Genomic DNA, 16,285 nt, shown 5'->3' on the forward strand with positions numbered 1-16,285 from the left:
TAACGTAACATTTGACCAATGAAATAACCCAAGTCCATAACAGCACCAGTGTCCACGCACTGGTGGAGAGCGTGGGAAGCAGGCATGAGCCATACCTAGGGCATCTTTTTTCATCTCTAATATGCGATAAGAAAACTATGTTCCAGGCCTTATGCTGGCACAAAAAATGAAATAATTATGAAACAAATACCAAACATCTCATACATAAACACTCTCCTGATTAGAGTGGTTTAAATGAAGTTATAGAACAAACAAGCACACACAGTGGTGAGGAGAGCAACCAACATAACCCTTAGAAGGTGAAGGAGACGGCCATGCCGGTCTGCATCCCAGCCAAAAATCCCTAGTGGCTCCAGTGTCTTCTACTGAAGAGGCGGAGACCACATCTGAAATCTCACTTCACAAAAGCAGTGCTGCCTCGGGCAGTGTCCCGGTGTTAACTTGATTCCTCGGTTTCTGATTTTTACTTTGGGGAAGCTACTTGTTAAGAGCCTGAACTGTATTCCATCAAATTCCATTATCTTAGGCCCATCCCACAAGTTTCCAAGCCGTTGCTCCCTGATCTGTCATCTGTCTCATTAGATGCCTTCTCTTCCTTGGATCATCAGCCAGTGGGTGTGAGGAACAGTATTAGGAAAGCACCCTTGGATGACTGGTAGACAACCAGAGGACACACCCTGTTACCAAGCAACTATCAGCAGAAAACGGTGCCCAGCACAGCTAGAGAAGGGGCAAAGGGACTAAGAACACTTGTTGATCTTAGCACCTGAGTTCAATTCAAGTACCCATGTTGGGGAGATCACAGCTGTGTTTAACTAGATCCAGGAGACCTAATTCTGGACTCTGGGCTCTGCACAGATGTGGTGCACATACTTACATGTGGTTAAAACACTCACACACATAAATAGAAATAAAAATCTTTTTTGTTTAAAAGCCCACAATGTCCAGAAACACTGCCCGCTGCTTTTGTGGTTCTCCTTCCTGACAATCACTTGGTGTCAAGCTTTGGCGCTTGCCATAGATGGCCATCATCAACGCAGAGGAACTGCGGAAACCCCAATGGCTACGCATACCACTACCTCCCTCCCTTTGCCTTTCATGTTGCTGCCCAGGGCTCACTCACCAAGTATGTACCAGGTAAAGTACCTGAGGGCATAGCAGGCGTGGATGAACAACTGAAAACAACCAGATCCCAAGGACATTTCTCTTAGAAGGCCCTCGCCAGAGGCTGAACGGCTTTATGGAGACTGCTAATAAAGCAATAGCACCTCCATCAACACACTGAAACTGTTCCCAGAGGACAGTGCACGGCAGCACTGCCCTCGGGCAGAAGAGGACTGGCGTTACTATCTGAAGAAAGCATGGGTCCCATCCAGCCATTGTTACAGGCGGTGCCAAGAGGCCCTGTTGAGGTTTCTGGATCCTTCCTTCTCTGTCTGGATGGAACTGAATTCATAACACTGAAGCTCTGAGTGAGGGCAGGGGGCAGGAATATACAGATTGCACACCTCTCAAGACCTAATAAATTACTTCCTATGTCAATCTAAGTGTTCTTTTTCTGGCACATTCTAGGTTTTTCTCCCCACACTGCCCTGGGTGTGCAGTCCAGTTCCTTCCAGAACCACATGTTCACCTGTCCTTGAGCTTTTGGCTTTTTTACACTAGCAAAAACCTACAGTCCCTGTTGCCCTAAGCCAGCCAACACTGAGGCCTATGCCAGAGACTTGCTCATGCTTAGAAAAATAGGGGGTGGGGACTGGGTGTCAATCACTCAACCTTGAAGATCCAGATGTTCCAAGCTACATGGACAAGAAAGGCAGGATATCGTTGAATGTAATTTCAGTGACCTGGGAGAATCTAAAGACACTGACTTAAGTCGAGCCAGTGGTGACAAGGGGGGACTCCAAGGTCACATGGCCACAGCCTGGTTCTGGGGGCAGAGAGTCATGGGGTTGCACTGGGACTCTACAGGAAAGAGATCCCACGCTCTTACGAGTTCAATCAGGTCTGGTGTATAAGTCCACATCTTTTATCCTAGCACCCAGCAAGCAAAGGCAGGTGGATCTCTGTGAGTTCAAGGTCTACACAATGAGTTCCGGGAAATGGGGGGAAGGGGGTTTGTACAGAAACCTTGTCTCAAAAAAATAAAAAGGAAAGAATGAATGATCAAATGAGTCACTTTACCTTTTGTTCTTCCCTCCACTTCGTGACGGTAAATTATTTTCCACTGTGGAAAAACAAACATTGGGGGAAAGGGAAGAATGGAGTTTTACAAGAGTAAGCGAACTTCCATGAACATTTTCTTCCCGTGTGCTTACACTGTGTGCTTCTAGCGCACAGACAGCTCGTCGAATGAGAAGTGAAGGGGCCAAGTCCTAGCTTCTCAGGCATCTCAAGTCACACAGAGAAAGACACCCTGGCCTCAAGAAGTGTGGAGCACATCCCACACTGGGGGCAACACCCACACACAGGCTGGAGTTACGGCTTGCCATTCTGATGAGGTTTCATAGATCTGCTACCGCTTTTCTGGGTCAAAGAGCACTGCAGAATCCCACGAGACTGACAGGGACATTTACTGAGTGCTGACCTTTAGAATGAAGACACTGCGTCCGAATCACAGGAGAAACTGGGTGCCAAGCTAGATGAGGACGGGACATCTAGAATCCAGTCCCTGCTGGGGACAGTGTTTGTCTCTCTATGTCAGGAGCCAGTGCCTAGCTCAAATGACCGGCTGGCCAGCCGAGTGAGCTGAGCTCTAAGCCTGTCACTGGGAGAGAGGTCAAAGTAAAGAAAAACTAAAACTAAGATGGCAGGCCTCCTCCATCTCTGGGTGTGGCCCTGGCTGTTTTTAATTGATGTGCCTCTCAGTTTCCTGGTCCCTACATGAAATGTTAAGCTCTGTGGCTTAACAAGTGCCTTGTAAACAGGGCAATGAGCTCCCTTGGTTTATAATTACTTCCCCTACTTACAGACTTCTAAGTCAATGTGACTACAAACCTAGGACCTTGGCTTCAGCTCTTCCCTCCAGCCAGCCTCCATGACTGCTGACCTACACTGGTCTTTGCATTCTATTGATCACCCTCTGGATTGATGGCTTTCAAAAGCATTTCATTATCTATACATGAGCTATTAGCTTCACCAATACTCATTTCCATGTTATTTTCAAGATAGATAACAGGGCTTCCTAACAAGAAAAAGTCTTTTGTCATTTATAGTCTTCAACAGCCCTCTCCATCACTCCAGAAGCTAATGCTGCCTTGTGACGAGCATCTGCAACACACTGGGGCTCTGCTTCCATTGCCCTAACACATGATCCTCAAACAAAGGCTTACAAGACAGGAGGATGTCAAACAACCCAGGCACTCATGTTTGAATGGTCAGTTCTGGGTTTGAGCTTGGGTCCAGATCCTTCTGGTCTACTCTTCCAGGCGTGGAAGGGAACCATCCAACCATGAGCCTAAGAACATGGGAGGGACAGGCTGCGGGGGGTGGGGGGGGACAGGCTGCGGGAGGGACAGGCTGACTTTTCATATTCAAGACCCCCCCACACTCCCTGATATTGGGATTACAGGTGTGGCCGCTGGGAATGCCATTCTTAGCAATGGGATAAAGCATCATTTCTAGCAGCAGCCTGTGTACCTGGGTCCGGTGCCTTCTTAACCACTTTGGGGTACTTCTGGAACTTTACAAAATAATAGCTCTCATATTCCATCAAGATAGTTTCCAGGTCAACGTTGTCACAAACTTCAAAGCGCCGTAATCCCAATTTGGTCTCCTCCTCCAAAGCCTTCGCTGCATCCATATAGCTGGCAGGTTCACAGGAGAGAGAAGATTAGGTCTGGGTTTAAAGAAGCAGACAGGAGTCCCAAATCCACGGGGACTCACTACCAAGAGCAAGCTGACAGCAAGCAGCACGCTCTAGAGAAAACTGGGTAGGAGACTCCTGCACAGGAAGGAACGTTACATTTGATTCTTTGGTTTGTTTTGGATTTTGTTTTCTCGGTTTTGGTTTTCTGGTTTGGGTAACTTAATGATGTTGAACAGGTTGGGTTTTTCGGCCGCTGTCGGCTTGGGTTTTGTGACTTGTTTTCAGGTTGGCTCTTTTAGGGATAGGGTTACAATCCACAGCTCAGGCTCTCTTAGGATTCTTGATCCTCCTGTGCCAGCCTCTGAGGCAGTGAGACCATAGACAGACATGTAATTTAACCACGAGTTAAATACATCCCAACGCTGTCAACTGTAACACTTCCGTCTGGAAGCTACCTGCTTTACTGACATCTGGTGATGTTCCCACTGTCCAAAACAATTTTGAAAGTGCTTAAAATCAAATAAGTATTTAATCCCAGCACTTGGGAGCCAGAGGCAGGCAGATTTCTGAGTTTGAGGCCAGCCTGGTCTACAGAGTGAGTTCCAGGACAGCCAGGGCTACACAGAGAAACCCTGTCTCGAAAAAGAAAAAAAAAAATCAAGTAAGTAAGTCAATTAAGAAACTGTCATAGCCGGGCGTGGTGGCGCACGCCTTTAATCCCAGCACTCGGGAGGCAGAGGCAGGCGGATTTCTGAGTTCGAGGCCAGCCTGGTCTACAAAGTGAGTGCCAGGACAGCCAGGGCTACACAGAGAAACCCTGTCTCGAAAAACCAAAAAAAAAAAAAAAAAAAAAAAAAAGAAACTGTCATTGGGGGCCTGGAGAGAAGGTTCAGTGGTTAAGAGCACTGACTGCTCTTCCAGAGATCCTGAGTTCAAATCCCAGCAACCACATGGTGGCTCACAACCATCTGTAATGAGATCTGACCCTCTCTTCTGGTGTGTCTGAAGACAGCTAGAGTGTACTTACATATAATAAATAAATAAATCTTTAATTAAAAAAAGAAAGAAACTGTCACTGGTTTGCCTTTCCTTGCTTTGAGCCAAATATGGGTGTGGCTGCCGTATTGATTACTTTTTTGTTGCTGTGGAGAACATCACTGATTAGTAAGGGCTCACCAGTTATGACAAATGAACTACATTAATGAGGAACGTTAATAGTAAGGGGCTACCCTGGAGCGTGGTTGTAGAGTGCTTGCCTGAGATCCATCACCAGTACTGCAAATAATAGTAACAACAATAATAATAATAACAAAGCAATGTTATTAATCGTAATAATAATATAGAAACCAGTGGGGAGAGAAGTATAGAGGGATTCACTATGCTTCCCGCTTATTTGTCTGCAAACATGAAACTGCTCTAACAGAAGGGCTTAGTCAGTGCTTTGAAGGGTCAGAGAGGAGGGGCATCGTCATTGTCATAAACGCCTGTGGTAACGTACCCTTCTTGTGTTAAGTAATGCAAAATCAGAATGAGAAGATTTTTTCGCCGTGCTTCTGTTCTCATCTCGTACTGTGAACAAAGAGGAAAATTTAGAAGGGAAAACAACAAAAAATGACAGCAGTGCTTGGCAGCATAACAATAAAGGCTTAGAGGAAATGGCGATCTGTCAAGACGGAACAGCCTGTCTTAGAGGCTGGCGAGCCTCTGTGGTCTCAAAGGCTGCATAAAGTTGTTTTCTGGCGTCTCTTTCTTCTCCAGTCCAGCTCCTCATCAATAACTTTAAGACACACTGACTTGAATTAGGGCTGCAGGTGACAAGTTGAACTTACTGGCAAGCTAGCTAGCCTATTGGTGCCTAAGACCAGGAAGAAATAAATATACATACACCTGCTCCTTAGATCAGGTTAAAGAGGTGGTTATAAAATAAATCTGTGGGGGCTGGAGAAATGGCCCTTCCAGAGGACCAGCGTCTGATCCCTGGCACCACCTGTATGGCAGCTGGTAAACGCTAATCCCAGAAGATCCAATGCCCTCTTCTGGCCTCCAGGGGTACTGCATGTTCTTGGTGCACAGACACACAGGCAGGCAAGACACTCACACAAATGAAACAGTAAGATACTTTTTAAAGACAGCCTCATTCACACTGTTAGGTGTCCCACAAGAACACCAAGCTACACAACCATAACATGTACGAAGAGGACCTGGGGGCTGTCCCTGACTCTTCTGCCTGTTTCTAGACCCTTTGTCTGTCTCCTACTAGGTTGCCTCATCCAGCCTTGATATGAGGTTTATGGGGGCTGGAGATTTGGCTCAGCAGTTAAGAGCACTGACTACTCTTTCAGAGGTCCTGAGTTCAAATCCCAGCAACCACATGGTAGCTCACAACCATTCATAATGAGATCTGATGTCCTCTTCTGGTGTGCTTGAAGACAGCTCCAGTGTACTTAGATATAATAATAAATGAAATCTTTGGGCAGGAGCGAGTGGGGCTGACCAGAACAACAGAGGTCCTGAATTCAATTCCCAGCAACCACATGATGGCTCACAACCATCTGTATAGCTACAGTGTACTCATATACATAAAATAAATAAATAAATCTTTTTTAAAAAGACATGAGGTTTATGTCTAACCTTATTATAACTTGTTATGCCATGTTTGGTTGATATCCCTGGGCAGCATGCTTTTTTCTGAAGGGCAACAGGAGGAGGAATGGATGCGGGGGGACAGGGGAGGTGGGGGAAGCGATTGTGGGGAGAGCACAGAGGAGTTACTGCACTCAGGATGTTATATATGAGATAAAATAAATAAATAAATAAATTTTTAAAAAACTGTGATCAACAAAAAAGAGACAATTTTTAAACATAAAATAAACTTGTGATCTACAAATCACCCGTGTCACATGTTTGTGCGATGATATATCTTTAATGCACTCTGAGTACAACCCAGTTCACGGACCGGCTCAGTGATGGTTCTCCAAGCCCTTCAGAGGTGGTCGTACATCGAGTCCTCAGCCTGACCATGGAGAGGAGAGGGCCCAGTACAGGGGAATCCAGCATAGCGGGGTCCTCCTCCACGCTAGGCGAACTTGTGCCTTCATTCGCAGTGCTAATGTGCACATTTAGTACTCGGGGATTTCAAATTCTCTAAATATCCATATCCAATAGCATTTCTTCTAGTTGAGAATGACCATCCTCACTTAAAGCGACTAAAGGTAAGAAGTGGGGGGAGGGATGGTCTCTATGCAGCCCACATCATATCATAAAATCTATGCCTATGAGCGGGGAGTGTGGCTCCATTCGTCAGCTCCTTACTTGGCACGCACAGAGCTCTGGACCCAACCCCAGCACTGCCTTAAACCTAAAACCGGATGATATGGTCCATGCCTGTGATCCCTGAAACTGAAAGATGGACACAGGAGGATCGCAAGTTCAAGGTCATCCTGAGCTGCATACGGAGCTGAAGCTAGTCTGAGCTATAGAAAACGCCTTAAAAATTAAATTTATATACAAACACTCATAACACACATGATGGTCATAGTTTTCTATTTTATAACAACTAATGTCATTATAAAATAAAAAAGGGTACATAAGTAATAGGTCAAAAAGCACTAGTAATTTTTTTCTTTCTGGAGCACATAGCCCAGGCTGGCTTCAGTCTTGCATTGAACTTAAGGATGACCTTGAACAGCTGGGCGTGGTGGCGCACGCCTTTAATCCCAGCACTTGGGAAGCAGAGGCAGGCGGATTTCTGAGTCCGAGGCCAGCCTGGTCTACAAAGTGAGTTCCAGGACAGCCAGGGCTATACAGAGAAACCCTGTCTCGAAAAAACCAAAAAAAAAAAAAAGGATGACCTTGAACGCTGATCCTCCTGCCTCCAATCTCCTAGTGCCAGAGTTGCAGGCACCGGCCACTGTGACCATCTCCCCCCCGTCCCCCTCCTTTTTTTTTTTTTTTTTTTTTGCTTTAAGTTACCTTCTATTGTATTAAACATATGTAAGTGTCCAGGTGAGAGGCACTGAACACTCTCAGCCCACCGCCCATCTTCAGGATGCTTTCATTTCCCTCATCACGCACCAGCTCCCTGCCCCTCCTCCCAGTCCCCACAACCAACATCTGAACTTGGCTTCTATGACCTTGCCTACCCTGGGACCCCCAGGCATGGAGAGTCACACATATGGCAAATTTTATTTAGTTCAAGGTCTTCAGATTCACCCTTTGTAGCGTGTGACAACTCCTTCTACAACTGCAAACTGGAGCGAGTGAGACATCTCAGTAGGCAAAGGCACTTGCCACCAAGCCTCACTACCCGAGTTTAATCCCTTGGTCTCTTTTGTGGGAGAACTGACTTCCTTCATCTCCACACCACGTGTTCTTATGCACATCCTCATGCACACGTACACATGTACACATGTACACACATACACACACACATACACTAAGTACAACTTTTAAAAAGCATCATCTCTGTTTATGTGTATGGGTCTTTTGCCTACATGTTTGTCTGCACAATGCATGCAGTGCCTGTGGAAGCCAGAGAGGGCTGGGATCGCCTGAGGCTGGTGTCATAGTCTTGCAAGCTGTCACGTGGATGGTGCATTCCAATCCTGGAAGAGCAGGCAGCAGTCCTAACCACTGAGTCGTCTCTCCAGCCATAACTTTTTAAAAATTGAGAATAATATACTACTATAAAACTTTTAAATAGTCTTTTACCTTTATAAAATAGTCTTATGCCAAATTCTACTATTCTTACCCCAAACCCACTTTCTACAGAGGACAATCAACCACTTTAGCTAACCTAACATTCTGCTCCATGCCTCTGATTAATGCATCAGGATCATGAAATATGACTGCCCTGTTAAGCGAGATGAGAATTAAGCATATCACACCCTCCCTCCCCCTCCCATCATGGTTATATCAGTATCAGTGACTACTGTTAGGACATATAAATACTGTCCCCAACTGAGCCACAAGCTACTATGGTTATTATTCTACAACATTTTTTTCTTGTAATTAAGTTATTGTTCATTTTATTAGGTTAGTTTTCCAATATACTTATACCTTATTGTGGTCGTTTGAATAAGAATAGCTCCCATAGGCTCGTATGTTTAACTACTTGATCCCGAGTTGGTAGAACTTCTTGAGAAAGAGGAGATGTGGCCACACTGGAGAAGGTGTGTCCCAGGGAGCTGTTGAGATGTGAGCTCTCAGCTGCTGTTCCAGCTCCTGCTGCCTACTACCTCAGGTCTGTCCCAAATAAACTCTCCTGAGCTGCCTTGGGCATGATGTCTTATCATAGCAATAGAAAAGTACCTTAATACACTTATCAGATACCCAAAACTGTCATATCCCTTTCCTCACCTCGGAACACATCAGATAGGAAGTCTAACTCCATGCCTCCCCTCACCCCATGGCTTTCCTCCAGGCACGTCTGAGGCAGACAAGCATAGGGAGAACTTAGAACCTAAAACTCTATATGCCATGGGTTAAACACACACTCCAGTCCTAACAATGCCCTGAGCCATCTTGGACCCTCACATGCATCTTGCATGTACTCCCTGATCCCAACAAGGTAATAGGTCACACTCTTTTAGAAACTCCTTGATTTACCCCTCCCCTGCCTTTTGTTGCTAAATACATACTGGAATACTGGACAACAGGCCCATGTAGTCTTGACTGGTTTTGGATCCATTAAAATAAACTGTGTCCTCCGAGTGAACATGTTGGGAAGAGCCCCTATTTACTTACTATCTTATGCCTCTTCCCAATTTGGTATTCTTAGAAAGGCCCTGTGTTGTAGGGGAAGGGTACACAACAGCTCAAGCCTATCAATCAAAACAGAGAACCACCCACACTGCATCCCTTAGCAACTGACTCCTGCTCTTGGACCCCATGAATGGAGCATCAAGCAACAGCTGATGGTCTTGGGTGTTCCAGCTCAAGTAGGCTGCTGGTCCTTTGCAATGTTTCCGGTCCTTTCTCCTTACATAAAACTTCTTGGGGAGTGGAGGCATGGTTCAGGGATTAAGAGCACTAACTGGGATCACAGGGCTCCCAATGGAGAAGCTAGAGAAAGTACCCAAGGAGCTAAAGGGATCTGCAACCCTATAGTTGGAACAACATGATGAACTAACCAGTACTCCAGAGCTCTTGTCTCTAGCTGCATATGTATCGAAAGATGGCCTAGTCGGCCATCAATGGAAAGAGAGGCCCATTGGACTTGCAAACTTTATATGCCCCAATACAGGGGAATGCCAGGGCCAAAAGAATGGGTATGGGTGGGTAGGGAAGTGGGGTGGGGGTATGGGGGACTTTTGGGATAGCATTAGAAATGTAATTGAGGAAAATACGTAATAAAAAAATAAATAATAATAATAATAAAAAGAGCACTAACTGCTCTTCCAGAGGTCCTGAGTTCAATTCCCAGCAGCCACATGGTGGCTTCCATCTGTAATGGGATCCTATGCCTTCTTCTGGTGTGCCTGAAGACAGCTACAGAGCACTCACTCACATACAGCATTGTGGCCACAGTCAGGATGCAGAAGCAATGGATGCCAAGCATGCGTTCTCTCTTTGATTCAGTCTAGGACTCCCACATATGCACAGTCTTCCTGCCATGATCACTTAGTCTAGATAGTCCCTCACAGACATGCCCAGAGACCTGTCTCTTCCATGACTCTAAAGTGCTTTTGTAAATTGTATTAGTTTTAATTATGTGTATGTGTCCACATGTGAGAATGTGCTCTTAAGTGTAGGTGCCTGCAGAGGCCAGGGGTAGCAGATCTTCCCAGAGCTGAAATTATACGTGCTTGTAAGATAGCTGACCTAGCCGGGCGGTGGTGGCGCATGCCTTTAATCCCAGCACTTGGGAGGCAGAGGCAGGCGGATTTCTGAGTTCGAGGCCAGCCTGGTCTACAGGACAGCCAGGGCTATACAGAGAAACCCTGTCTCGAAAAACCAACAAACAAACAAACAAACAAAGATAGCTGACCTAGGTGCTAGAAATCTAACTTAAATTCTCTGGAAAAGCACTATGTGCTCTTGAATTCTGAGCCATCTCTCTAACCCTCTTTTTTTTATCCATGTGTACTGGCTAGTTTTGTGTCAACTTGACACAGCTGGAGTTATCACAGAGAAAGGAGCTTCAGTTGAGGAAATGCCTCCATGAGATCCAACTGTAAGGCATTTTCTCAATTAGTAATGAAGGAGGAAAGGCCCCTTGTGGGTGGGACCATCTCTGGGCTGGTAGTCTTGGTTCTATAAAAGAGCAGGCTGAGCAAGCCAGGGGAAGCAAGCCAGTAAAGAACATCCTTCCATGGCCTCTGCATCAGCTCCTGCTTCCTGACCTGCTTGAGTTCCAGTTCTGACTTCCTTGGTGATGAACAGCAGTATGGAATTGTAAGCTGAATAAACCCTTTCCTCCCCAACTTGTTTTCTTGGTCATGATGTTTGTGCAGGAATAGAAACCCTGACTAAGACACCATGAAAGTGGCATATGTGGTAAACTGTTGAAAACTGACTCAATTGTTGATTGACAGGCCCCGCCCACTGTGGATGGCCCCACCCACTGTGGGCCTGGCTGAATAAGAAAGGTATCTCTGCTGGATAATTTGATGTCAACTTGCCACAAGCTAAAGTCATCTGAGAGGAGGGAGCCCCAATTAAGATGCCTCCATAAGATCTGGAGATGCACAAACCATAGGACATTTTCTTGTTTGTTTGTTTGTTTGTTTCGAGACAGGGTTTCTCTGTATAGTCTTGGATATCTTGGAACTCACTCTGTAGACCAGGCTGGCCTTGAGCTCAGAAATCTGCCTGCCTCTGCCTCCCAAGTGCTGGGAATAAAGGTGTGTGCCACCACTGCCTGGTAGGACATTTTCTGAATTAGTGATTGATGGAGGAGGACCCAGCCTATTGTGGGTGGTGTGATCCCTAGACTCCTATAAGAAAACAGGGCGAGCAAAGCATATTGAGCAAGCCAGTCAGCATCCCCTCTCCATGGCCTCGCATCAGCTCTTGCCTCCAGGTTCCTACTCTGTAGAGTTCCTGTCCTGACTTCTCTCAATGATGCAGTGCAGTGTGGAAAGGTAAGCTGACTTTCCTCCCCAGCTTCCTTTTGGTCTTGGTGTTTCCCCACGGCATTAAAAAACCAACTGAGACAGCAGCTTTCTCACTCAGCCCAGTCCTGTGAATCTTGGAACAAGCCAGGAAGTGGCACTTCTCTGTGGTTTCTGTCTCAAGCTCTTGCTTTTGAGTTCCTGAAGTGGCTTCTCTCCATTATGTAACCTATTAGCCGAAATAAACCCTTTCCTCTTCAGGTTGCTTTTAGTCATGGTGTTTATCACAGCAACAGAAACCGAACTAGAAAATAATTGGTATCCAGTAGGACGTTGCTGTGGTAGACCTGACCATGTGGCCTTTATGCCCTGTGCTTTGTTGTGGGTGACAAGTGGAGGACTGGGGAACATTAAACTGGAAAAGCCAGTTAGTGCTTAGAGCTTACTGGGCTGTTCCAGGAGCCTGGAAGATGAGATATTATTATTATTATTATTATTATTATTATTTTATTATTATTATTACTATTCACAGAGAAGTACAGACAATGGAAGTCTGGCTTGTGAATTTCAGAAGGAATCAAAGATACTATTGGGCCATTCATGTGACATATCCTAGGACAGTGTATGAAGCATATGGTGGGTGGTGCCCCACCTGGGTTGGGGTCCTGGGCTATATAAGAAAGCAAGCTGAAAGTGAGCCAGAGGAGCAAGCCAGTTGGCAGCACCCCTCAAGCACCCTGCTTCTGTTCCTATTAGGGTTCTGGCCCCAACTTCCCTCAGTGATGGACTGTGACCTGGAAATGTAAGTCAAATGATTTCTTTCCTCCCCAAGTTGTTTTTAGGGTCAGAACAGAACAGTCTAAATCTTTGGGATATCACCAAAAGATAAAATCTACAAATTATGAGCACAAAAGATGGACAACTTCATGTCAAAGGCATAGAAAATATTTTCAATAAAACCATAGCAGAAAATTTCCAAGTCCTGGGAAAGGCCCTTCTAATACAAGGGGCATGAATAGAACACTAGCTAGATGGGGCCTGAAAAGAAACTCTCCACGTTATTCTGCAGTTAAAACTCTAACTATACAGAACAGAGAGTATACTGCAGTATGCAAGAGGGAAACACGCAACTGTGTATAAAGGCAGGCCTATGAGAATGACAGCAAATTTCACAACAGAAACTTTAAAAGCTAGAAGGGCAAGGAAAGATTAATTTCAAATTCTGAAAACCAGAGATACCAGTCCAGACTACTATACCCAGCTGTCTTAACTGGTGGAGGAGTTGAAACAGTCCATGATAAAAGCAAGCTAAAAGAATTTATAAAAAGCCGGGCGTGGTGGCGCACGCCTTTAATCCCAGCACTCGGGAGGCAGAGGCAGGCGGATTTCTGAGTTCGAGGCCAGCCTGGTCTACAAAGTGCGCCAGGACAGCCAGGGCTACACAGAGAAACCCTGTCTCAAAAAACCAAAAAAAAAAAAAAGAAACAAAAAACAGATTTTAGCCGGGCGTGGTGGCGCACGCCTTTAATCCCAGCACTTGGGAGGCAGAGGCAGGCGGATTTTTGAGTTCGAGGCCAGCCTGGTCTACAGAGTGAGTTCCAGGACAGCCAGGACTACACAGAGAAACCCTGTCTCGAAAAACCAAAAAAAAAAAAAAAAAAAATTTATGAGGGCTGGTGAGATGGCTTAGTGGGTAAGAGTACCCGATTGTTCTTCTGAAGGTCCAGAGTTCAAATCCCAGCAACCACATGGTGGCTCACAACCATCTATAACGAGATCTGACTCCCTCTTCTGGAGTGTCTGAGGACAGCTACAGTGTACTTACATATAATAAATAAATAAATCTTAAAAAAAAAAAAGAATTTATGACTACATCACTACATTGGGCAGTGGTGTTGTACGCCTTTAATCCCAGCACTTGGGAGGCAGAGGCAGGTGAATTTCTGAGTTTGAGGCTAACCTGGTCTACAGAGTGAGTTCCAGGACAGCCAGAGATATACAGAGAAACCCTGTCTTGAAAAATGAAAGAAAGAAAGAAAGAAAGAAAGAAAGAAAGAAAGAAAGAAAGAATGAATGAATTTATGACTACTAAGCCAGCTCCAAGAGCAGAAAGAAGATATAATTCACAGCATGTCTGAATCATAATGGTCAGGCTATTTCCAAATCTGTGGAAAATCTTTAAACACTGAACCTCTAACCTCAGAAAATACTTGATCAGGATGGGCAAGAGGGTGAAAACTCTAACCCAAACAACAAGAAACCCTAACTCTTGAGATGGAGGGAACTCCAGGTTCTACACTGACCTGAATTCTGTTTAGTTTCTCAGAAAGCCTGGCATAACAGCACATGCCTACAATCCCAGGGGGCAGAAGCAGGAGGTTACCAAGATAAAGGCCATCCACTGCTTCACAGTGAGATCCTGTCTCAAAAAAGGAAATGGGGGAATAGCCTATCAGAGAGACATGTGCAGTTTCCATTACATTCCTGGTAGCCATTCCATTTAGTTTAGTTGAGTAGAATTCTATTTGAGATTGGGGACAATTTAAAAATGGCTTCCTAAGGGCTGGAGATATAGCTCAAGGGTAAAACACAAGAGGCCTTAGTTGGTTCTCCAAGACAACTAAGAGGAAGAAGGGGTGGAGTTTCTGTACAACATGTGCTATGGAGCAACTTACAGTTGGAGTCACTGGCTTTAAAATAAAGTAACTTTTACTTTAAGACAAGATAGATACAACGTCACCATTTAGCACAGTGGAGATACAGAAAAAGCTAGTGGGAAACATTTAAGATAAGCTTCTGCCCAGCACAGAAGGTGGCTGTTCTGGTTTTATGTCTGTTACTGTTAAAAAAAAAAAAAAACAACAACAACAAAAAAACCCTGACAAAAGCAACCTAGAAAAGAATGCATTTGGCTTCCAATTCCACATTAAAGTTCATCACAGCAGAGAAGTCACAGATGCAGGAGCTTGCAAAGCTGGTCACCATCTATAATCAAGGGTGGAGAAAAAAGGATATAAGTTTGCTGCTCCTTGCCCACCCAGATCGCTTTCTTCCTTCTTATAAAGAGCAGAGCCTCTGCCTAGGGGATAGTGCCACCCTCAGTGGCTGGGTCCTCACACACCAACTAAGGCAATTAAGACCATCTCTAAGAGACGGGTCCACACGTCAGTCTGATGACATAATTCCTCAACTGAGGTGCTTCCGAGGTGATTCCAGGGTGTGTCAAACTAACCAGCACATTTGTCTTATAGAGTTGTTTGTGGGTTCTTAATAAAATATCTTTAATTCTTTGACAGTTTTATACATTCCAACAATTCATCTTGGTCATATGATCCTCCTTTATTTTCTTGTATTATTTGAAATAGGCTCTCACTGTGTACCCCAGGCTAGCCTGGAACTTGTTCTGTATCTCAGGCTGGCCTTGAACTGCTAATCCTCCTGCCTTTGCCTATGGGCTGAGTCACCATGCCTGACTCACAACACTTTAAATTAACGACGTCAAGTCTGCCAGACCCGCAACATCTTCCTGTTCGTGCCCTTCAAATTAGCATAGAAAATCATCTTCTGAATTAAAAACTAAGAATGAGCCACCGACAAATGGTCAATAGAAAGTCTCAGTGAGGGTGCGCCCTAGAAATGGACACAATTAGATGCTCAATTAATTTCTGTCTACCAATGAGAAGCAGCCCAGCAGTGAACATGGAATCTAGAGGTCTTGTTTGTCTATTTCAATGATCTGGCTGTTTATTTCTTCCTTCATTTCCTTTGTGGGCTATTGTGCCACGAAAATGCTTCCATTATCAGATTCAAAATTGAATCCTATGATGCTGTAGCCCGAGGAAAAGGAAGCATTGAGTGTCATTCCCAGTTTTAGACCCCAAAGATATTTAGGAAATGGTACCGTGTGTACACCACACGCAACATTACTGCGTTCAATCTCTTTTTACGGGTGCAGTGGAGATTAATTTGCATGAGCTCGTTTCAATTTCTGTAATAAGATCTAAATTTTACAGTGAGCTTTCCGTCTCAAAAACAAAGCTAGGAAGGGGACGTCTCTTGTTCTGAACGCTGTTTATTATTGTTCTAGTCTACAGTCCTCAGGTCTAACATTCACCTAGAGGCTGCAGTAGATATGCCCATGGGTTCTAATCGGATTTTGTTTGTTTTCTGGTTACCGAATTCTACTAAGAAAGTTCCTATATTTCAAAGGCTGTACACAAAAGAACACTGGAACTATATGTTCTAGTTCTAAAACTAGAAATAGAAAGTTTCAGAATCCAGGAAAGAGACTATTGTATTTAATACAGAGCCAGAATTGATCTACTGTGTTTGTGAATATAAAACAAGTTTTGAGGTAGACTTGGTAGTAGGAAAGCCCATAACTGTGGCTCCTGGGGAGGCTGAAGCAGCAGGCCAGAACTAA

At 44.9% G+C, this 16,285-nt stretch overlaps 1 protein-coding gene across 2 annotated transcripts in view; it reads right to left on the bottom strand.

Moving 5' to 3' along the window:
* Window positions 1-16,285, bottom strand: part of Katnal2 (katanin catalytic subunit A1 like 2) — a 70,643-nt gene that overhangs the window by 38,169 nt on the left and 16,189 nt on the right. For both annotated transcript variants that reach the window (XM_021150655.3, XM_085833400.1), the window contains exons 2-4: window positions 5,307-5,377; window positions 3,640-3,806; window positions 2,185-2,227 (exon numbers count right to left, since the gene is read on the bottom strand). In XM_021150655.3, the coding sequence (XP_021006314.1) occupies window positions 2,185-2,227; window positions 3,640-3,806; window positions 5,307-5,377 (281 nt within the window). The remainder of the gene's footprint in view (window positions 1-2,184; window positions 2,228-3,639; window positions 3,807-5,306; window positions 5,378-16,285) is intronic.

Source organism: Mus caroli, unplaced genomic scaffold (assembly GCF_978045245.1).
Source record: "Mus caroli unplaced genomic scaffold, Mus_caroli_1 scaffold_19, whole genome shotgun sequence".
Classification (NCBI taxonomy): Eukaryota; Metazoa; Chordata; class Mammalia; order Rodentia; family Muridae; genus Mus; species Mus caroli.